Genomic DNA, 23,678 nt, shown 5'->3' on the forward strand with positions numbered 1-23,678 from the left:
GTTCTAAAGCCTCACACGACTGTTGTTCTTATTTTAAAGGTGAGGAAATAGATGCTTAGAGTTTTAATGATAACTCTTAACAATTTATCTCATTCTCACAATACTATGTTCACATACTTCTTTTCCCACAATCACTACCAAAGGTCAATTCTCAACGTAATTTATAAAATTCTGTAAGAACCCAAATATCATTGTCTTTCTTTCTAAGTCTGATAACATCCTCAAAGCTAGTCATACAGAAGTAGACCAGGTACCCCCACCCCAAAGACCCTTGCCATAATTAAGATTCTCTTCTGGTCAGAAAGATTTTTGGAGTGTCAACAGGATTTCACATGAGTACTGCAGAAAGCTCAGTGTGGTCTGAAGCTTTCTCTTTCTTGTAATGCCAGGTTTGCAGACAAAACATGTGAAATTATGGTCTAGCCTAAGAATACAGGACAGAGAGTAACTGTTATGTGAACCCCCAATCCCCACTAAGTATAAATCTAAAAGAATTTCCAGACTCGGAGTCCAAAGATTTTTAGGCATTAGCCCCTCTGGACCGCTGCAGCTTAAATAAGCCTACTTCCTGAAAATTCCTCTGGTATCCAGCCTCATCTGTCCTTCCCAAAGACCCTCTCATGCACAATCCCAAATGGACCAATATCCCACCTCAGTCTCAAACTCAAGCTAATATGCACCACATTCATAAGGACAGCCACAGCCTTTCCCCACTTTTTTTCCCCCACAGGGGACATTGGGACAGATAGACAGGCAGACACACACACACACACACACACACACACACGGCTGTGAAGCAGGTATCACCCCCCCCCCCCGCCCCGGCCCCGGAAACGTTCAGCAACCTGGTTACTGTGGCGACCGCATCCTAGTCGTAGATCTAGCTGAAAGAAATCCAGACCCTGCCCCGAAGCCTTTTGCAGTTTTTCCAGTTACGGACTATATTTCCTTGAAGGCATTGTAATAAGATGTAACCTTTTCTGTGTGAGATTTTCTAGAAGTTCGGGGGAGCCAGCTCAGTAAGACCGCTCAGATGGGATTCCAGCCGGTGTCCATTCTGGACCTCACCATCAGGCCTGGAATCACCCTGACCCTGCTTGTATCCCGCTGTAGACCACGTTTCCCGAAGGCCTTTGCGTCGCTGCGACATTCCATACACCAATGCCCTTTCATCTTGACGCAAAGATCCGGTGTGCCGCGGTCATGGGAACCGGAACCCTCCCTAAGACCCGCGCCCTGTTTTAGGGTTGGAGCACGAGACAGCTCCCGTAGAATGCGGGTGGGGAAAGCGGAGTGCTGTCAGGGGCTCGATGCTGACAGTAAAAGGGAGAGCGCTGGCTCTGGAGGATATTTCTTCTAGATCTGAGTGCTCCAGACTACTTCCAGGAAGTCGGCTTTGCCGGGGTGGGATACTGGTGTCTCCCTCCGCCAGGAAACAGACACCGTCACTTTAGTTCCGAGATCAGCGAGGGCCTGTTGGTACTAGGTGTGTTCCACCGCTCTGAAATTGATGGGTGTGGCCGCTGGAGAGTCCTCGGGCTCGATCCGCACCGTTATCTTGGCAAACGGGAGTCAGTCCGAGGAGGGAAGGGTATAACTTGTAGTGTTTTAAAGCTGGATGCATGTGTGCTGGCGGGCTTGTAGGACCGCGTGGGAGGCTAATGTTCATGGCCGCTGGTTTCCTCTCCACCTCTCTAATGTTCCTTTGTGTAAAAGGGAGGAGTTCTGCCAGCTGAGAATTGCTTCATTACAGCTGCCACCGTTCTTTCACTTTACAGAGAACGAGGCTCTTTTGAAGAATGTCTTTTAATGTGGATTTAACCCCTGAAAGCATCAAAGGAAGATGCTAGTGTGGTAGTAGGAGCAAATGTGACTCCATTTTGTTTTATGACTTCATCCTGTAAAACAACCATGCCAAGTAGAAGAGTCATGACTGGGGCAAGATGTTCTTTTCCTTTTGCTAAAGAAACCTTTAAGAACATGGAACTACCTAATGGGGCATTGTTTCTGTAACTAGGGTAATGGGGCTCTGTTTCTGTAACTGGGGTGATTGGGCTAACTGTGACTTGTTAGGCTTCCCTCCGCTTGACTGCACTGTCCCGCTCCTGTAACCTAACCTCTCTTTTGTGGTTTTCAGGCTTATAAGGAGCGCCCTTGCAATTGTTCGGGGCTGATCCAGGGAAACAGCTTTATGTTCTGGTCAGCCGCCACCGGTGTGCTTCAATAAAGGCTTGATTCGATTATACGTGAGTGGTCTGGAAGTCAGTTTATGAAACCCTGGGAGGAAGCTTTAACTGTAACATCTGGGGGCTCGCAGGGATCCATTTCTTCCCTACCCTCACGCCAAATTTGCCTCTAATGACGGGCCTTTGGACCTCGCCCCTGAGTAGAGGGGAGCTCCTGAGAGACGTTCCTCAGCCTCACTCTGAGGACGACTCCAATCCATCCTAGGACGCTCTGAAAAGCCTCCTGCCAACCTGTCAGTTCTGGTGAGTCGACTCTTCTGTGGGGGAAAAGGTCAGATTGGACGCAGTCACTTACACCTTCCCCGGGGCTGGACGTTTTCACTGTCTCCCTGGAGGTCTCCCTGTGTGACCTCATCTGTCTGTATCTGGGGCCCACTGGAGGCCTCCCTGAGAGGCCTCATCTGTCTGGGGGCAGGACGAGACGTCTGGAAGTCAGTTTATGAAACCCTAGGATGAAGCTTCAACTATAACATTAGTAGATGTCCCATTCCACCTTGAGAGCCCTTTGAGGGGGGGAGGACGGCTTTCTTGCCTGAGGTTGGGTAGAGGTGGTCCTAAATAGTTTTGTGGACTTTGAGGAAGATTTAGTGTCCTTTGGTTGTTTTTTCTTCTGCTTTTTCTAAGAGGTACACAGGGAGGACTTACACATTTGAAAGCCGTTATTTTTAAAAATCTTTTTGAAAATATTGTTTAGTTGTAGATAGACATAATACCTTTATTTTTATTTATTTTTATATGGTGCTGAAGATCGAAACCATTTCCTCACATGTGCTTGACAAGTGCTCTACCATTGAGCTGCAACCCCAGCCCTGAAAGTCTTGCATAAAGTAAGTTAACATTTTCTTTCTTCCCTCAAATTTCATTCTTTTCAAGGCATTTTCTGTGTCCTACAACATCTTCCTGAGGAGGAACCAGCCAGCCAGTGATACTATAGTTATGCTTTCTAGCTACACTAGACTTCTCCTTTCTACCCAGTTACATATCAATCCTTTCTGAGCCAAGATTTTGATAAAAATAATTACACTTCTGGAAGGAACTTTGAAGACCTTTTAATTTTAACTTTATTAAAATTTCAAGCAGAATAGAAAGTATAAATCTTAATGTTTCTAACAGTATAGCTATACAGTATAGCTATAATTAAGAACATACCTTCTATCAATCTTTACCCATTTTCTTCCTATGATAGTATGAAAATACTATTATATCAACTAACAGTAGTTTCATACTATCATATAACCAGTCCATATTCAAATTTCCCTAGTTTCATAGATTTTTACAGTTGATCCAGGTAAATTACACACATTGCATTTTGGTGCCAAACTTTAAACCTTGTTTAATCCATGTCAGTTTCCTCCTATTTTTTTGCTTTTGTCTTCATATAATTGGTGCTACTGATTTGTACAAAACCTGTATCATTTGACCTGTAGACTATTCCACATCTTACTTTTGGATAATAGATTCCTTATAGTGTATAAATTTGTAACCACATCCCCTATATTTCTGCAAAAGTGTAGCTAGATCTAGATTCAGATCAGATTTTACCTAAATCACCTTTTTAGGCAAAAATAGTTCATGGTTGGTACCTGTTGCATCACATCATGAGGTTCTGAAAAGTGTGGTGTCCCACTTGTGGTGATGTTATACCCATTAGTGTTTATGTGCTATCTGCATAATGTTCCCTATTATAAAATTCCCTCTCCTCTTTCTCCTAAAACATGCATTCTCAAAGGAGGAAAAAAGTGAGTATTGCCCATGAAGGGCCTGGTTAAGTTGTCCTACGTGAGCCTCCAGGAGTAGCTGGAATTAAGAGATTTGGACCACCACACTCAGCTCTTCTATATATTTGTTTTGGTTTTTTGGTGGTGCTGGGGATTGAACCCAGGGCTTTGTACATTTGAGGCAAGCACTCTACCAACTGAGCTATATCCCCAGCCCTCTTATGTACATTTCAAATCATGATTTTCATCTTTTCCTCAACTTTTTTCTTTTGATTTGTAAAATGAAGCTCATTTGATCTTGAAAGTTACCCTTTTCAATATAAGTTTCGAATCCCCCCCCAATTTGTCATGTGTCTGTATGTTTTTTGTATCTCATGGAAATTTTTTTTTTTGAATTTTTAATATTTATTTTTTAGTTATTGGCAGACACAACATCTTTGTTTGTATGTGGTGCTGAGGATCGAACCCGGACCGCACGCATGCCAGACGAGCGCGCTACCGCCTGAGCCACATTCCCAGCCCCTCTCATGCAATTTTTAAATGTAGTAAAATTTATCCATATAATTTTAAGTCATAGAAAGGTTTTTTCCCTTCTGGAGTTAAGAAGAACACAGCGAGTTTTTCCTTCTAGCACTTTTATGATTTTGTTTTATAGTATTTAGAGCTCTTATTTATTTGCAGCTAATCTTAGTATGTGGTATGAAACATAGATCTGATTTTACCTTTTTTACTAACACTTATTAAATAGTCCATCTTGCACGGAGATAAGAGATTTTTATTATATTCCATTATCCTGTCTATCTATTTATATGCCAAGATATAGCATTTCAATGACATGGACTTTATAATTTTTTTTTTAAATCTCTGTTCTCATTTTTTTTCCAGGTATTTTCTGGCTATTCTTACTTTTTAATTTTCTTGCTCATTGAATTTAAATTTAATGTTTCTGGGTCCATACTTTTTGATGCTTTATTTGCATCTCTATCATATATCAAATATCTTATCCACTTGTAGGGAATTTACATCTTTATATTAATTTTAGCCCATGTATTCTCAGTGAGGATGTTATTACCTCCAATGGGTAAAAATTGGTCATGGGAGTCAAAATCTTACTATAATGGCTTCTCACTCTTCAAACTACATTCTACCCAAGAAAATCTTGTTCCTTATTATTTACTTTCTCATTAGCTTTTCTTGGGTATCACTCAAGCAACATTGAATTCAAGAAAGATGCAAATGCAAGATCAATATTTCGAAAAAAAAAATCAGTCCTACAAAACTGTGGCAAAAAAAGTGACTATAATTTGAGGATTTTCACTTGTTCAGTATTTTTTTGTTGTTTCTTGGTAGTTGTAGATGGACAATATGTCTATATCGTTTGTTTATTTTTATGCAGTGCAAGGATCAAACCCTCACACATGCTGGGCAAATGCTCTGCCAGTGAGCTACAGCCCCAGCCCACTTGTTCACTCTTGAAGTCATACTTCTGTTTTTTTCAATTAATTTTTTTTTGTGTGTATGGTGCTGGGGATTGAACCCAGAGCTTTGTGCATACAAGGTTAGCACTCTACCAACTGACCTATATCCTCAGCCCTTGAAGTCAAACTTCTAAAGGTGACCTGCTGTATGTACTTTCACCATCTTGTGAATTAACCCTCATTGCTTTTGTAACCTGAGCTTGGAGAATTAAATAAAAATAGTTTTATTATTTTATAAAAGTTATTCAACCTGTTGAATAAAAAATTCTGAAAGGAAAGACTTTATGCAAAGGATCATTGCTATAAGGGAAGGAAACTGGTATAATTGGGAGCATACTACAACCATAAGATCTGCAACCATCTCAAGGTTCGGGCAGAAGGAATTTTCTTTTATGGGAAAGAGCAAACAGGCAAAAAAGAACTGATATAGGCAGTGGGAAGGGTGTAGACAGTGGAGTTGAAGATGTTGTCGGCAGTCATTTGGGCTTGAGTCACTGTTCAGGGGGTTATTACCATGCTGAGGGGCTGAAGAACACATTGAGGTCCTAAGAGGGTTGCTTTTCTGGGAAGGGCATGAAAGCTGGGTAAAATACTTCCACCTCATACCTTGCTTGTGCATCTTTTCCATTTGGTAGTTCCTGAGTTGCAGGTAAACATAAGTAAAGTACCTTCCTGATACTAAATAAAATTATAGGAGGCCATAATATTGGACTAGCCTCCTTCACTAGACCTTAGCATATATTATCAAAATGGAATCAATCATGCTGAGGTTCCTTGCCACCAAATCAAAAACAAGTTGTCATCTAATCTTCAGAGAAATCAGGAGAGACAACCCAGTTTCTGAAACAGGCCAGGTTCAATTGGTATAATAATGAATTTTCCTCTACTTTAATCCTTAAATCATTTAATCCTTGTAAAAAAGTAACCTAAAGTGGGCTGGAGTTGTAACTCAGTGATAGACTGCTTTCCTTACATGTGTGAGGCACACTGGGTTCAATTCCCAATACCACATAAAAATAAATAATGGTATTATGTCCATCTACAATTTAAAAAAAAGTGGCCTGAAGTAATCTGATGTTAATCAGTAATTTTTCTATTGTTCTCTCTTCCTGTTCCCACTTTACAAGGACTTTGAAATGACAAATCTGTTTGATGTGCTTTGTTTCCACTTTTTACATCCCTTATCTATAAAACTAAGCTCTGTGTTTGGGGATGTCAATCAGTGGTAGGGTATTTGCCTATTATGCACAAGACTCTGGATGTGGAATTTCCTGGGCATGTTCTTTCCTATGCTACTGTAGAGTGAAGGTACCCTAGGAAAGTAGCACCTTTAGCGTCCTGTTTGACATCATGGAATTAAGGAAAATTCTATCCTGAATCTCTTCTGCTCTAGCTGGTTTTCATTGGATTTGTGGGAGGGCTGAGATTTTTCCAAATTCCCTCAAAGAGGGAAAGTTTAAGTAGTTCAGAGTCACTCATTTTGTGAGCTCTGAGGCAAGTCTGATCTCATGGCTTCTTTTATTTCTCCAGCATTGGCATCTTTGGATTCTGCACATTTCCAGGAGAGAAACTCGGAGAAAAGATGTATGCTGACAATTTTAAAAACTATGCCACATGTGAGTCATTATTCCTTCTTTCCTTCTTGAAAGACTATCATTTCATTGTGTGATGTGAATATTGGACTTTTGTATCCCAAAATTTTCTGCCTTTTTTGGTTCCCTAAGAGAACTGGTCCCAAACATTTCCTATTCCAATAAGTGATACTAGGAAAAAACCACTGACTTCTCTAAACATTTTCCCTCTGTCCATTGTTTAGATGTTCATTCATCAGATCCCTTTACATTTTTCACATGCATAGTCCCTGAGGGAGCAGAAATAAGTCCTTTTTTTTTTTTAATGGGGTGGTGGGCAGGGATTGAACTCAGGGGGCACTCAACTACTGAGTCACATCCCCAGCCCAATTTTTGTATTTTTTATTAGAGCCAGGGTCTCTCTGAGTTACTTAGTGTATCACCCCCGTTGCTGAGGCTGTCTCAGCCTCCCAAGTTGCTGGGATTATAGGTGTGTGTCACCAAGCCCGGTTGAAATACCTCCTCTTAAGAGCAGTCTTAGTACCATGGTTTGATGAGTTAGAGATGAATTGTTAATAGGGACATGTAGTAAACCTTGATCTTCTCTACATAGTTTTTCTAGTTGGAAATGACAGCATTTCTCTTTGGATGTTCTCTCAGTGTGTGACAAGATTTTCTGTGAAACTTTTAAAATTGGGTGGGACGGAGTCCTGTGAAGAAAGAGATCTTGACCCTTGTATTCCTGTTGTTACTGTAACAGAAATAAATTTGTCTAAAAAAACAAAAAAAAAAAAAAAAGAAAGAAAGAAATTACTGGACCCAGTGGCTCATACCTATAATTCAAGCTACTCTAGAGGCAGGAGGATCACAAGTTCAAGGCCATCCTCTATAACTTAGTAAGATCCTGATTCAGAAAAATAAAAAGAACTAGGGATATAGCTCAGTGGTAAAGCACCCCTGGGTTCAATCCCCAGTACCAAAAAAAGAAAAACAAGAAGTTTATTCTTATACTTCTGGAGGTCAGAAGTCTGTCATGGGTCGGATAGGGCTTCAATCAGGGTATCAGCCAAGCTGTGTTCTTTCTGGATATTCTAGAGGTGAATCTGTTTCCTTATGTTTTCTAGGATCTAGAGAATGCCCACAGTCTTTGGCTTGTGGCTTCCTTGCATTCTCAAAGTCAAGAATCATATCATTTTGACTTGTATGTTTATAATAAGGTCTCCTCCTCTGACTTCCCTGTTTTTTCAATAATTTTAAATACCCTTGTGATTACATTAGGCCCAGCCAAGTAATCTAGGATAATTTCCCATATCTCTGGATCCTTAATCACACCTGACAAGTCCCTTTTGTCATGTAAGGTAATGTAGTTACAGGTTCAAGGGAATAGGATATGGACATTGCAGGGGTGGGGGGCATTATTCTACTTATCATCATACCAATCTCACCCAGGAACCAATGAGTGAAGATGGTTTTCAGTGAGGTTTGCCTTGGAGATGGCCAGAATGTGCCAGTCCAGAGCTTTTAAATTTAAATTTTTATTTTGAATAGCTTCAATAAAAAAAGGATTTCATAAGGTTATTTACAATGCTGAATGTACAATTATGAATGTATGTCTTTTTGACAACAGGGTACCTTTCTTGAGCAACAATACAATTTTTTTTTAATAAAAATTGTATTTACTTAGAAGCATTCAGAATGTCAACAAAACAGCTGCAACTTTTTTTTTTTTTTTGCAATTACAGAGTGGTATTCAGTTAACAGAACAACAATTATTTCGTATAAGCTGCATCAGAGACAACTGAAGATGAAAAACTACCGTCCCCATATATAACTAATTTGTGCTGTGCACCAACAAGAACCTGCTTTAAATTTCCATGCCAATTTACAACCCCCATACTGTACCAGGCAAGGTTAGTGGCTATTGAAAATACCACCTGGACAGGGCTATCTAAAGACACATTTGGTAGTGTGTTAACTATACAAAAAAAGACACTGTACAGTTTAAAAACAAATCTTACACAGCCTTACATTTCAATTTTTTTCTTTAAAAGGAGTGAGTTGTGTACAGGGGGGTTAAATGCTTTATAGACAAGAAAAAAAAAACCTGCGCTAGAACCAACTTATTCATCATCTTCTTCTTCATCTTCATCTTCCTCATCTTCCTCCTCTTCCTTCTTTTTCTTGCTTTTTTCAGCCTTGACAACTCCCTTTTTTGCTGCATCAGGTTTTCCTTTAGCTCGGTAGGCAGCAATATCCTTTTCATATTTTTCCTTCAGCTTGGCAGCTTTCTTTTCATAAGGCTGCTTATCATCTGCAGCAGTGTTATTCCACATCTCTCCCAGTTTCTTTGCAACATCACCAATGGATAGGCCAGGATGTTCTCCCTTGATTTTGGGGCGATACTCAGAACAGAACAAGAAGAAGGCCGACGGAGGCCTCTTGGGTGCATTGGGATCCTTGAACTTCTTTTTTGTTCCCCCTTTAGGAGGGATATACGTTTTCATTTCTCTTTCATAACGGGCCTTGTCCGCCTTTGCCATGTCTTCAAATTTTCCTTTCTCTTTAGCAGACATGGTCTTCCACCTCTCTGAGCACTTCTTAGAAAACTCTGAGAAGTTGACTGAAGCGTCTGGGTGCTTCTTCTTGTGCTCCTCCCGGCAAGTTTGCACAAAGAATGCATATGATGACATTTTGCCTCTCGGCTTCTTAGGATCTCCTTTGCCCATGTTTAGTTATTTTTCCTCAGCGAGGCACAGAGTCGCCCAGTGCCCGTCCGGCTCTCACTTGCCCCGGCGCTGTCTCTATGGAGCTCAATGTACTCAGCAATACAATTTTTAAAATATAAAGATGTAGTATTATTTCTCATATAGAGTTATTTTAAAAAACCAAGGTCTTAAGGAATTCACAAATCATAACAGGAAGTAACTATTTTATTAATTTCATGTGCAAATAATTACTAAATCTTAATACATTAAAAATATGTGTAAATGCCCATAGACTGTACAAAAATTAACATCCCACTTTGTTGAAAGTTACCAAATACTTCCCACCATAAATATACAAAAACCTATTTTCAGATGTTAAAATTACATGCATGAAATATTAGAATGTTTTCTAAAGCTTGCATTTTGCTCTTCATGGACCAGAATTTCTTAAGTTATTTTCAAATTCTATTAGTCTGGAGACCTGGCAAAAATTGTTTGGAAAGAGTCTATCAATCTTGTTTATCTTTTTGTTTAAAAGGAGAAGAGAAGGGAAGACTTATTTTCATAAAGAATTAATTGTTGGGCTGCAGTTGTGGCTCAGTGCTAGAGCACTTGCCTAGCACGTGTAAAGCACTGGGTTCAATCTTCATTACTATATAAAAGTAAATAAATAAAATAAAAGTATTGTGTCCATCTATAATTAAAACAAAAAAGATTTTATTATTGTTTATTAGAATTAGAAAGTTTAATGTTCTGTCTGATTGCATTCAGTATTTCATGTTCTCATTTCCCCTTTTTTACTTCCAGACCTTTCTGATTAATTGAATTGTCCTATTATACACAGAAGGTTTGTCTGTAGCAATACAAGTACTTGAAAATCATGTTGCTACTACAGTTTAGGCACACATATTCCTTCAGTGACCAATAATATTAATATTATCAGCCATAGCCTATTGTCTATTGTGTCTTACCACCTCCTTCCATGACCTCTTCCATCCTTTCTCATTTCACCTCAAAATTGTTACCATATTTTCACAAATAAAGAATGAATTTTTTGTTCTAGTGGCCGGTGACTTTCAGTAATATGTCTGTCAACTTCTCTCGGGAAGAATGGGAATGCCTGGACCTTGCCCACAGGGATAGGGATAGGACATTAGAGAACTATAGCAATCTAACCTCACTCAGTAAGCTCTTCTTATATAATAATCAGAATTTGTCCCCACATAATTTCTGCCTCCTTCATTGTGAATTTCTAATTTCCATTCCCAAGGAAAGGTTTCAGTTTGTAGAGGTAGAAATGGAGTACTTCATTGTGTACTTCTGTGTTTATCATCCTTTGGATCATGATACCTTCCTCTGTCACTGTCTCTTCATTGTTGGCCACTGAATCTGATTTGATTCTAGAACTCCTGTAGAATCACCATGTTCCATTTCTTTTCTTTTAAGCTGGATGTATCATCCCTAAGCCAAATGTGCCTTCCTTATTGGAGCAAGGAAAGGAGCCTTAGATGGTGGTAAGAACCAAAACAGGAAGACAGTGATCAGGGAAATGAGGGTTGGTCACCGCAAAGCATCTGTTGCTGGTAGTATTATGGTTGGTCTGTTAAGTAGCAGCTCTTTGAGATGTTTGTGTGAAACTCTCATGAAAGGCCCGAGGAAAGAAGGCCTGACACCTGGGGAGAGCAGGTACATTATATCAGTGTGGGTATGTATAACACTCTTCTCTCCTATTTCCCCTTTTGTTTTAAAAAGGAAAACTACTTTTGATCTCTCTCAGGGGAAATCATTCTATTTATTTTTTTAATTATTTTTTCTCCTAGATGTTCTTTTATATTTAAACTTGGACAAGTATCTCCAACTAGGAAATGTCTGTTGAGAATTCCTGTGTTCTTAGATTAGGATGGTCAGGATAATCTGTCAGGGGAGGTAATCTTTGAACTGAGACCAAAATAAAATTAGCCATGAAAAAAAATCAAGGAAATAGATTCCGGCAGAGGAAGCAGAAGTACAAAGTCCTAGAGATAGATTGAGCTTTACTTATTTGAGGATTAGTAAGAAAGGGCAATTAGAGCAGAGACAGTGAGAGTAGAAAGGAGAGGTGAGGTAACCAAAATAGATTTGATCTTATAGGACCTTTTAGGCCACTGCAAGTAATGAAATTTTATTCTGTATATGGAAACCAGCTCCTGACTGGTTTTGTGCAGATGGGTAAGGGATCTTTGTTTAAAGGTCCTGAGGTACTGGGGTTGTAGCTTAGTGATAGAGCACTTGCCTAGCACATGTGAGGCACTGGATTCAATCCTCAGCACCACATAAAAATAAATAAAAAATAAAGGTATTATGTTCATCTACTACTAAAAATATTTTTTTAAATGGAAGCAGGCGGGGGGCTGGGTTTGTAGCTCAGTGATGGAGTGCCTGCCTTGCACTACATGAAATAAACAAAGGTATTGTGTCCATCTACAACTAAAAATATATATTTTTAAAAAATAATGAAAGCAGGACTGGGATTGTGGCTCAGTGTCAGGGCACTTGCCTCGCATGTGTGAGGCACTGGGTTTGATCCTCAGCACCACATAAAAATAAAGAGATAAATAAAAGTATTGTATCCATCTAAAAAACTAAATAATAATAATAATAGCAAGAAGACCATTAGAGGACTAGTTCAGAATTTCACATTGGAGGTAGTGGCTTGGAACGGGGTTTAATAGATGAGAATTGGTGATATTTTAAAAATAGAATAAATACTTTTGAAGTCAAGTACTTTGAAGGTTGGAAATAGAGTCATCAGAGTTAAGAACCTGGCAGAAGAAAGTCAAGTTGTGTATTTGAGATGCTCATTAGATGTCCATATGGAGAAGTTAGATAAGCATTTGGAAGCCTTCAAGTGGTGGGGATAGTCAGGACCAATAAGAAATATGGGATTAATCTTGTATCATGGAACAGGATGTGATTATGGAGGACTTGATTTAGACAGAAGGCAAGGTAAAGTGCAAGGAGAAACCATAGGTATTTCAGCATTCAGTCAAGAAGAGGAGACTAGTCTAGCAAAGGAGACTGAATAGCTTGTTATCAAGGAATGTAGTGTACCAGGAACCAGTGACAAACAAAAGGAGGGATTTGAGTTGGGTGTGGTGGTGCATTCCTGTAATCTCAGCGATTCAGAAGTCTAAGGCAGGAGGATTGCAAGTTTGAGACCAGCCTCAGCAACTTAGTGAGGCCCTGTCTCAAAAAAAGAAAAAGGCTAGAGATGTGGCTGTGATTAAGTACCCTGGATTTAGTCCCTGGTACAGAAAAAAGGGGGTGGAGAATTTGGTTAATGAGAGATTCTGCCCATTGGTCAAGTAAGATGAAGGCTGAGAATTAGCTATTGGATTTGGCAAGACAAAAGGATATTGGTAACCCTCACAAGTAGGTTTGGAAATGAGAGGAACAAAAACCTGATTATAGAGGATTAAAAAGAGAGAAGAAATGAGCCAACACTGGGACAGTGAATTAGCTCACCAGGCAGTGTTAAGGCATTATTGAGGAGCTCTCAAAGATACAAATAGAGTTTAAAAATGTTTTAGAATTGCCAGATATGGTGGCACACACCTATAATCCAGGTTAATCAGGAGGCTGAGGCAGGAAGATCACAAGGTCAAGGCCAGCCTTGGCAACTCAACCAGAGTGTCTCAAAAAATAAAAAGGACTTGGGGTGTAGTTCAGTGGTAGGGCACCCCTGGGTTCGATCCCCAGTAACACACCCAAAGATTAATATCTATGTCCAAATATATATCATATTGAAACTTCCATAGTAGATCATGTGACAAAAAGTGGTACTAGTATGGATGTTATTGAGAAGCAATCTAACTTGAATTGAGCGTCAATCATAAAGTATTTATTTATTATTTATTTATTTTTTAGTTGTAGACAGGCACAATACCTTTATTTTATTTATTTTTATGTGGATTGAACTTAGTGCCTCACACATGCTAGGCAAATGCTCTACCACTGAGCCACAACCCCAGCCCTCAATTATAAAGTCTGAATAGACATTCAGTGTCAGTTTGAAATGAATAAACATTAGGGTTAGAGTAAAGCTTGTGGCAAAAGCATGTGAAATAGAAGTCTTCACATGGTGTGGGGAAGAGGTGTTTTTATAAATGTTAGTGACTGTTAGGGTAATTGGTTAAAATAAGGTGGCAAATGAAATTATGATGGGGGAGAGAATAAATTTATTACTTTTATTTGGAGTTGCATCATGCTTTTCACTTCTAAAGCCAACTGATTACTTCTATCTTTTGAAAGGTGAGAAAGCCATGTTGTTCTATGTGAAGGAATGATATGGCAGTTCTTGCATACTTTCTTGGTAAGTAGAGCTTTTTGTTGTTGTTGTTTTAAATATATTTTTAGTTGTCAAAGGACCTTTATTTTACTTTATTTTTTTAATCTATCTATTTAATTGCGGTGCTGAGGTTTGAACCCAGGGCCTCACACATGCCAGGCATGTGTGAATTACACCACTGAGTAACCACTGAATTACACCCCATTCCTAAATTCACATTCTAGTGTTTTATTTAAACTCTATTTACAGTATATAGGTTCTAGAATAATTTTTGGGTTAAGTGATAGATGTAATAGTGGTAGGAGATGTAGAAATACAAGAGCATTTTCTTGTGTGAATGATGTTTGTTATTATTACTGTGACTTGTGAATTTTCCTCATTGTGTTGTGGTTCATATATACAAGGAATTCAGGGCTATAATTGTATATTAAGTCCTCTTAGAATAGTGGTAAAATTAGAACATAAGTGCTGGAGGTGTAGATCAGTGGCAGAACACTTGCCTAGCATGTGCACGGCCCTTCGTTCAATCTGTATTAGACCACCCAAAAAAATAAAAGTTAGATCATGAAAATAATACTATAATTCTCCACTTAGGTAAATAGTTGGTAGTAAGGATAAGTTAGTTAGGCTTTCCAATACTTGCTTTGCTATTAAAGGAAATAACATCTAGTCTTCAAGCTAATAGTATAGTTTGGCTATAGATTTATTCATAGTTTGAATTTGCAAGATAAAATAATATTGAAGAGCCGCCGCGCCCCCGCTCCGCTAAGGCCCGCAAGCCCCTTGGGCGCAGGCGAAGGCTCGGAGCAGTGCAGGAGCGCGCGGCCAGTCAAGGGCTGGGGTTATGACTCAGTGGTAGCGCGCTTGCCTAGCACATGTGAGGCACTGGGTTCCATCTTCAGCACAACATAAAAATAAATAAATAAAACCAAGGGTTTTTTTTTCTTTAAAGCCAGTCAATATAGAGAACAGGAAATAAAACCCTGCATTTAATTGTTCTGTTTAGTTTCCACGTCAGGAAATTATTATTTACTGATAATAATAATAAAATTGTTAAGATAATTGTTAGGAATCATTATACCCTGATAATTATTTCCTGATGGGATTAGTATTGCTTTAAAAGAATATAGAATAACTGGGCATAGTGGTGCACACCTGTAATCCCAGTGACTTGAGAGGCTGAGGCAGGAGGATTGCAAGTTCAAGTCCAGCCTCAGCAATTTAGCAAGGCCCTAAGCAACTTAGCTAGACCCTGTCTCAAAATAAAAAGGTCAGTGTTTAAGTGCCCCTGGGTTCAATTCCCAGTACAAAAAAATAAAAAGAGAGAGAAGGAAAGAAGGCATTCATGGCAGCTGGAGTAGCATGTGGAAATTCTAAATGGGAAAGAAGAAAGAATTTGATATATTCCAGGATCTTACATCAGGCCAATAAGAGTAGAGCATCATTCTTGAATACAGTAGTGGCTCAGAATGAAGTAAAATGTATTCAAGAACTGGATCATGCAGCAACCTTTAAGACTTTTAAAAAGTATTTGTAGTTATAGGTAGACATAATACCTTAATTTTGTAATACCTTTATTTTTTATACCTTTATTTTATGTATTTATCTTTATATGGTGCTGAGGATTGAACCCAGAGCTTCACACATGCTAGACAAGTGCTCTACTACTGAGCCACAGTCCCAGTCCCAACCTTTAAGACTTGAATAGGAGTTTGGATTTTATTCTAAGTTAATGTATAAATCATTTGAAACATTATGAGTAGTACTCTCAAATTTTGTTTTATATCAGAAGCATCTGAGGAGATTGATGAATACAGGTACATTTGCATTTTCAGTTGTTAATAAGTATTAAATATCAACAAGATTCAAAAAAATGGTACTAAGCACTAGAGACAAAGCATTGGATGCAACAAAGTCCTTGCTTTAATTAAGCATTGGAGAGAAAAACAGTAGACCAACTTTAAAAATAGTCTATTAGTGGAAAATACAGTAGAGCTGCAATTACATATTGGACATTTTCATAACGTGACTTTTGAGCAGATAACTGAAATGAGGGGATAACAAATATAAATAGGGACTGGGTTGTGGCTCAGCGGTAGAGTGATCGCCTAGCATGTGTGAGGTCCTGGGTTCAACCCTCAGCACCACATAAAAATAAACAAGCAAAATAAATGTATTGTGTACAAATAAAAAAGAAATATTAAACAAAGAAATATAGATATTTGGGGGTTGAGGTTGTAGCTTTGTTGAAGAGCACTTGCCTTGTACAGGTGAGGCACTGGGTTTGATCCTCAGCACCACATAAAAATGAATAAGCATGATGGGAGAGGAGGAGGGGAGGGGGAAGGGGGGATAGGAAGAGCAGCAGAATAAAATAGACATTATTATTGCTGTATGTATATGGGTGACTGTATGACCAATGTGATTCTACAACCTGTACAATCAGAAAAATAAGAAATTATACCCCATTTGATTAAAAAAATGAATAAGCAAATAAAGATTTTAAAAAAAAGAAATACAGATATATGGAAGAAGAACATTCCAAAAAGATAAGTAAGGTAGTGATTTCCCCTGGCTTAGGATGGTTTCTCCATGTGCATGTATTGGTGACTACTTACCTGAACATTAAGGAAGACCCTTCTTTTTCCAGTTGTTGGGATTGCAGACATGTACCACCACACCTGGCCATTTCTTTCTTTTCCTATGAAATATCTATTTATGCTTTTTGCCTAATTCTATATCATACTAGGGGTCTTTCCTATCTCAATTTATCATTTTCCCATTTTATATTGTTTAAGACCTACAAAAATTTGACTTCCTTGTTTCTGCAGGGTTTTTGAGTCATAGTTATTTTTGTTTTTGTGATACTGGAGATTGAACTCAGTGCTTTGTCCATGCTAGGCAAATGCTATATAAATGAACTCCATCCCCAACCCTCTTTCTTTCCTATTCCCTCTTCCTTTTCATTCCTCTTCCTTTTTTTTTTTTTTTTGTTGTTGTTGGTTTGTTTGTTTTTTGAAAATTTGAGACAAGATGTCTCCAAGTTGCCCAGGATGATGTTTAACTTGTAATCTTTCTCCCTCAGCCTTTCCAGTTGCTGGAATTACAGGTGTGCACCACCCTGCCTATCTTCAAGTCAATAGTTATTGGTATCCCCATTCTATGGTTATAAAAGGTACCAGCCGTGTTTTCTTGTCATACTTGTGAAGTTTCTTTTTTGTATTTTTATTGTTATATTAGGTCTCTTGATTTGTCAGAAATTTAGTCTGATTTACACTACCAGGAATAAATTTAATTTTACTTTTTCTCCCCCCAAAGGTTATTTAGTCCTTCTTTTTCAAAATGGTTCCAATATAGTGACTCTTGCAAAGAAAGGTGGTTAGGGCAGAATGAGGGTAGTTTGTCATCTGTGAGGTATACTAGAAAATTATCAGTGTTCAGAATACATAGAGGATAATGGAGAAGCCCAAATGATGCGTTAAAGGGTATCCAGAAATTCACTGTGAAGATTAAACACTGGTAATTAACAATTACCCCAAACTTGAGAAGGCAGTTTGGGCCTAAGGAAAAAGGAATGAATTATACTTTTCTATAAATGTGTGACCCAAACCAGTGATGGGGTCAGCGATTCATCAGATAACCTCTAAATGATATTTTTCTCAGTGTACATATCACTTTGGAAAAGAAATCTAGGGGCTGGGGTTGCAGCTCAGAAATAGGGCACTTTCCTTAAATGTGTGAGGCACTGGGTTCAATCCTCAGCACCACATAAAAATAAATAAAAATGACGATATTATGTCCATCTACAACTAAAAAAAATATTTTAAAAAAATAAAAAATAAAATAAAGTTATTGTGTCTGTGTTACAATTAAAAAATTATTGGAAAAAAAAAAAAAGAAAAGAAATGTAGCCAGGCATGAAGACATACACCTGTAATTTCAGTTGAGACGCTGAGGCAGAAGAATCACAAGTTCAAGACCAACTTGAACTGGGCACTAAGCAAGATCCTACCTCAAAATAAAATTGAAAAAAGAAATGAAGATGTATCTCAGAGGTAAAATGCTCCTGGGTTCAATCCCCAGAATGACAAGCACACAGCATTAATGAAAATGGCCAGTTTATCATAGTAAAGTTATATAACAATAAATTACTTTCCCCACAGTTGTAAAATTCCACCTGTTAAAGATAGGAGTTATTAAAGTACTAAACGTGTGCACTAGAGCGATTGCCTAGCATGTGCGAGGTCCTGGGTTCAACCCTCAGCACCACATAAAAATAAATAAATTATTTTACTTTTTTTCCCCCAAAGGTTATTTAGTCCTTCTTTTTCTAGAACAGTGACTCTTGCAAAGAAAGGTGGTTAGGGCAGAATGAGGGTGGTAATTCTAAAAGGGAGAAGAACTGCACTTAGGGACTGGGGTTGTGGCTCAGTGGTAGAGCTCTACAGCATGTGTGACGCACTGAGTTCAATCCTCAGCACCACATAAAAATAAAATGAATAAAATAAAGGTATTGTGTCCATATACAACCAAAAATATTTTTTAAAAATCTGCACTTAGAAGAAACTGAGTAAGTAAAAACTAAAAGTACATTTTCATTCAGGATTCTCATCCATCCAGATAAAAGATTTGTAAGCATATTATAAGCATAATATATTTTAATCATATATTATTCTTTCATTAACTACTGGGTTCAGCTATTGTTTTATTCATGTATCTTCCTGAATGAAATTTTTGAATTTGTTGTTCAGAAGCTATTGTGATCTAATTGTAAGAATTACATCAACATAAACTGGCAAATTTGCTGTAGAATTTTTTTGTTCCTTGAGGGTGTAACTATACAATTATCTAGTCTCACATGATTTTTAATTATAATTTTTTGAGGTTTTTGTTTTGTGTTGAAAGGTTGTGCAAAACTACTGTATTTATAAAAATGGCACAAAAGAGAATTCAACAGTCAATGCACATGCATACTTCATTCACATCCTCAACAATGAAAGGTATTTAACACTACAAAACTAAATAAGAATACTAGCTTCAATGGCAGCTGTTAAGCACTGGAGTCACGTAAGTTACACCAGAATGGGCAAATATTGCCCAAATAAAATTCTATTGTTAAAGCTGAAACAGGTTTAAGGCCATTCAAGTTCAAGCACAGTTATACAAATCTTTCAAAGCCCCTCTTATTTTCATTTGAATTTGTGATCTTTCTTCAAACTTGTGGTCTTAAACTTCTGTTTGACAAAATCCAGAAGGAAAATACAGAAGAAATCAATACAGAGGTTCCATTAAATAAGAGTAACATACACAGCTATAATTAAGATAATCGAGGAAGGCAAAACATTAAAATTGTAAAATTTGCTTATTACTTGTGGGAACCTTTATTAGGAGTTAAGTAATATATACAAATACTTCCAAGTAGATTACTTATGTTGCTCTAACATGTCCTTTTCATCAATGCACTGTTAAAACTAATCAAAACCTCTACACATGTATATTCCAGCACATACTATGGCTACCTGCAAAGCCGCCAGTCTCATTTAAATGGCTTAGTGAATGAAAGGAATAAAAGGTGGATAAGTAACATATGAGGAGAAATAATGGGAATTAGAAAATTCATGCAGGTCAGCTCTTTTAATCAGCCAGCCAGCTTGCTAGCAACAAGGGATGGTTTCCGTTGAGGAAGGTCCTGGGGAGTGGGAATATGGTCACCAGTGACCTCTTTCTTATCCGGGCCTGCAGGGGAAGTTGCTTGTTCTTCGTCTTTGCTTTTGCATGTTGCAATCCCCAGAATCAAAATATTTTTGCCCTTTCTGCAATCGTTTCCTTAAAAAATCTGAACCTCCAGGCTTTTGTCCCAGGTGAGGATACCTTGCTTTTAAATTTTGCTTCTTCAGCTTTATCTGGATTAGTCACTTTATCTTCTTCCATTTCCTTCTGCTCCTCCGCCAGGGCCGCCTCTGGGACTTCAGTGGACATAGTGCTCCCTCTGCCCAGCCGCACTCCTCTGGCTCCGTGACAACCGAACACTTCCTCTTTCCTTCAAAGGTCCTTGTTTTTGTTTTTGTTTTTTGCCTTTGGGGGGCTGTTTAAAAAAAAATCATTTAATAATATTTCCTAGAAAATAAGTCCTCTTCCTACAAAAATCACACTTTATATATTTTAAAAATACCCTTAAGAGTATAGGTACATCCCTTTCTTTATCATAATGATAAAGACAGAGGCATTACCAAATCTGGGAATAGTTTTCTTCAGAGAAACAGGTTTTTTTGTGTGTTTGTTTTTTGTTTAATCTGGTACTGGCGATTCATCCTAGGACTTTGTGCATGCTAGGCAAGCATCCTACCCAGCTATATCCCAGCCCTCAGAGAAATGCTTTGGATAAACCTTTATTGTTCCTCATTCCATGATTTGGTCTTTATTTAAAAAAAAAAACAAACCATATTCATCCACTCATTTGGGGCATTTGATTTGTGGTGCTGGGAATTCATTCCCAAACTTTACACATGGTAAGCCTGTGCTCTGTCACTGAGTAACATCTCCAGCACAGATACTTTTTTCTTCTTCAAGCTTGCTGAGTAATCATTATTTAATTCAACAAATCCTTTGAGATCTTACAATATTGTAGGCATTATTGAAACTGCAAGAGTGGTGACAAGACACAGACTGCCATCTGTCTTCCTGGTTACTTACATGGAACAATTTCTACTAAGAACTGTTTTGGTCTCATTCATAAAAATTGAAATACAGAGGTCTAATTAACATTCACATTTAAATAGTCAGCAATTTCACCTTTTGTTCTTTAAGAATTGTTTATATAAGTAATACTAAATTTCCAAGAGGTCAGAATTCATTTGGCTATCCATTTGCTGAATTTTAACTATGATGAAAAAAATGATGACATTTGGTTTTAGAAACTATTGGGACAAATTACATCCAAATGCCTTTGTTTCTCCACCTTTGGTACTGAGGATTGAAGTCAGGGGAACTTTACCACTGAGCTACATCCCCAGCCCTTTTTTATTTTTTTATTTTATTTTGAGACAGGTTCTCACTAAGTTGCTCAGGGGTCTCACTAATTTGCTGAGGTGCCCTTGAATTTATAATCAGCCGTTTGAGTCACTGGGATTACACGTGTGTGCCAACAAACCTGGGGCGGTACTGGGATTGAACCCAGTGGTAGTTAACCACAGGGCCACATTTCCAACCCTTTTTTTGTATTTTATTTAGAGACAGGGTCTTAATGAGTTGCAAAGCGCCTTGCCGAGTTGCTGGGGCTGGCTTTCAATTCACAGTCCTGCTTTGGCCTCCCAAGTCGTTGGGATTATAGGCACACACCACCATGCCTGGCCCAAGTGCTTTTTTAAACAACTATTGAACACTCAACAATTCCACACACACTAAAACCAGTAAGTAAGAATTTTTTTTTATAGTCCAGATCCTTTGAAACAGCATATGAAATTAACAGTGGTCAAGGCTTTCTAACTTTCATTATAATCTACTGGTTTCCATTCAGAATTAACATTATGATAAGACATACAGATAGCGTATTTGTCATCATTATGCCCTTATAGTCCTGCACTCGGTAGAAATGGCAATACTAACACTAATGGTGGTCATTAAGTTATCAGGTCTCAAAATCATCCAACCCTTGTAATCTAATGACTAAACAAACAGATCAATTGAAGTTACTTTCCAACAAATATAGAGGCAGGATGTATTGAAACCAAGACATGCAAAGTAAGTTAAATGACATAGTTTAAGGCTTTTCCAAACTGATTATATAAACAGCCTCTGTATGAGATTTTTGGAAATGCAATAAGATTCTGGTAGTGATGGAATATTTCCCACATGAATTAAATATAAATTCTTTATAAAAGATATAAAATTATCTCTTTAGAAAATGATCCAAAATCGGGGTTGTGGCTCAGCCATAGAGTGCTCGTCTAGCATGTTCGAGGCCCTGGGTTTGATCCTCAGCACCACATAAAAATAAACAAAATAAAGGTATTGTGTTGTTGAGAGCCACAGCCAAAGGGGCCCCAGCAAACTTCCAGCTGCCAGCAAACTTCAGACTGCCAGCTGATGATTGGCTCACAGGGCCCCAGCAACATCTAGCTGATTGTCTTCTCTGCAGTGATGTTCATTGGGCTGTTTCCCTGCCCTTCAGACTGTCAGCTGATGATTGGCTCACAGCGGCCCCAGCAACATCTAGCTGATTGGCTCCTCCACGGAGCTGCTCATTGGGGGACTTCTTTGGCTCCGCCCACATGACCCAGCCAATCAGCCTCAAGAGCAGGAGGAGTGTGGGAGGTGGTGGGGTTTGTGTGGGGGTGAGAGTCTTGTGGGAAGCCGGTGATGGCAGTTGGGCTCTGAGGGTTTTTTCCTGAGGAGCTGTTTTGTTTGGCGTTTGTAGTTCTAAAAATAAAGTTAGTTTCTTTTGACAAGTGGCTCCTGAATTGTGCCCAGCCAGACTGCGGCATTGTGTAAAACTAAAAAATAAATATTTTAAAAAAAGAAAATGATCAAAATCAATTCTCTCCCAGTGATTCAGGAGGCTGAGGCAGAAGGCAAGTTTGAAGCCAGTCTTAGCAACTTAGTAAAATCCTATCTCAAAATTAAAAAAAAAAAAAAAAAAGGACTAAAGATAGCTCAATGGCAAAGTACCCCTATTCAATCCCCAGTACAACAAAAAAGGAAAAAAAGGAATCCATACTCTGATGTCATTCATAGCATTTAACCATGATGTTCCATAATTGATGATGAGCAGATTTTTTTCCTAAATTATCATAGATTGCATGGTGTATTCTTTGATGGGTGCACTGTGTGACCTGTCAAAAGGTCAATATTATACTTCTAGCGTTTCTCTAAAGAAGGAACTAACAGACTGAATTAATTTTTTATGAATAAAGTCTTTTTTATGTTTTAATCTGGGAAAATCTTGTCTCTAAATCTTCATATTCATAGCATTTCTTAAAGGTGTAAATATTCTGGTGTTGAGCAAAATTTAAGACTAAAGGTGTTCCCATAGTCTGTCCATTTACAATGATTCTCACAATTGTGAATTTTCAGCTCTGTAAAGAATGAATGGTGACCAAAGGCCTGGTCAGTTTTCTTACATTCATAGGGTTCTGCATCAGTATGTATTTTCCTATGTTGAGTGAGCTGTGAGCCTAAGACAAAAGGATTTCCCACATTTTTCACTTTTATAAGGTTTCTCGCCAGTATGCATTCTCTGATGTTGAATAAGTTGTGAGCCCGAGAAAGGCTTTCTCACATTCTTCACATTCATATGGTCTCTTTCCAGTAAGGATTTTCTGATGTCAGTTCTGAATCATGAAAAAAAGGTCTTTTTACATTCCTTGCATTCATAATTTCTCTCACCTGTATGTTTTCTGATGTCCATTAAACTTGAGCCATGAAGAAAGGTCCATTCATGGAGTTTCCTCTCAACATGACTTTTCTCATGGTGAACAAGATGTGATGCCCAAATAAAAGTCTTCCCATATCGCTTACATTCATAAGGTTTCCTACCAGTATGAATTCACTGATATCGAGGAAGGTGTGAGCTCCAAATGTAGGGCTTCCTCCCAACATGAACATACTGGTGTTGGGCTAGATTTGCACTATGAA

The 23,678-nt window shown here is 38.3% G+C and overlaps 1 protein-coding gene, 1 long non-coding RNA gene and 1 pseudogene across 5 annotated transcripts; 1 reads left to right on the forward strand and 2 right to left on the reverse strand.

The window, feature by feature from the left end:
- Window positions 1-847: 847 nt before the first annotated feature.
- Window positions 848-17,770, forward strand: LOC308637137. 3 transcript variants are annotated; one of them, XR_014019558.1, is made up of 8 exons: window positions 848-1,591; window positions 2,138-2,246; window positions 2,391-2,489; window positions 2,994-3,073; window positions 6,973-7,058; window positions 11,165-11,232; window positions 14,009-14,069; window positions 17,131-17,770. It is a non-coding gene; the product is annotated as an uncharacterized lncRNA (long non-coding RNA). The 3 variants fall into 3 exon arrangements; XR_014019556.1 differs by having other exon boundaries at window positions 2,138-2,489; XR_014019557.1 differs by lacking the exon at window positions 11,165-11,232 and having other exon boundaries at window positions 2,138-2,489.
- Window positions 8,667-9,829, reverse strand: LOC308637132 (high mobility group protein B1). Its single transcript, XM_081273338.1, has one exon. The coding sequence runs from the start codon at window positions 9,737-9,739 to the stop codon at window positions 9,134-9,136; it is 606 nt and encodes a 201-aa protein (XP_081129464.1). The 5' UTR covers window positions 9,740-9,829; the 3' UTR covers window positions 8,667-9,133.
- A 1,199-nt stretch (window positions 17,771-18,969) lies between the features above and the next one.
- LOC308637133 (cAMP-regulated phosphoprotein 19-like) lies at window positions 18,970-21,193 on the reverse strand (annotated as a pseudogene). Its single transcript has one exon. The product of its transcript is annotated as a cAMP-regulated phosphoprotein 19-like (transcript).
- Between the last annotated feature and the right edge of the window lie 2,485 nt (window positions 21,194-23,678).

Source organism: Spermophilus citellus (genome assembly GCF_964194105.1).
Source record: "Spermophilus citellus genome assembly, chromosome: 18".
Classification (NCBI taxonomy): Eukaryota; Metazoa; Chordata; class Mammalia; order Rodentia; family Sciuridae; genus Spermophilus; species Spermophilus citellus.

Bases quoted from the DNA above. Each gene is read 5' to 3' on its own strand.
- LOC308637132 (XM_081273338.1), bottom strand. From the start codon at position 9,739: ATGGGCAAAGGAGATCCTAAGAAGCCGAGAGGCAAAATGTCATCATAT.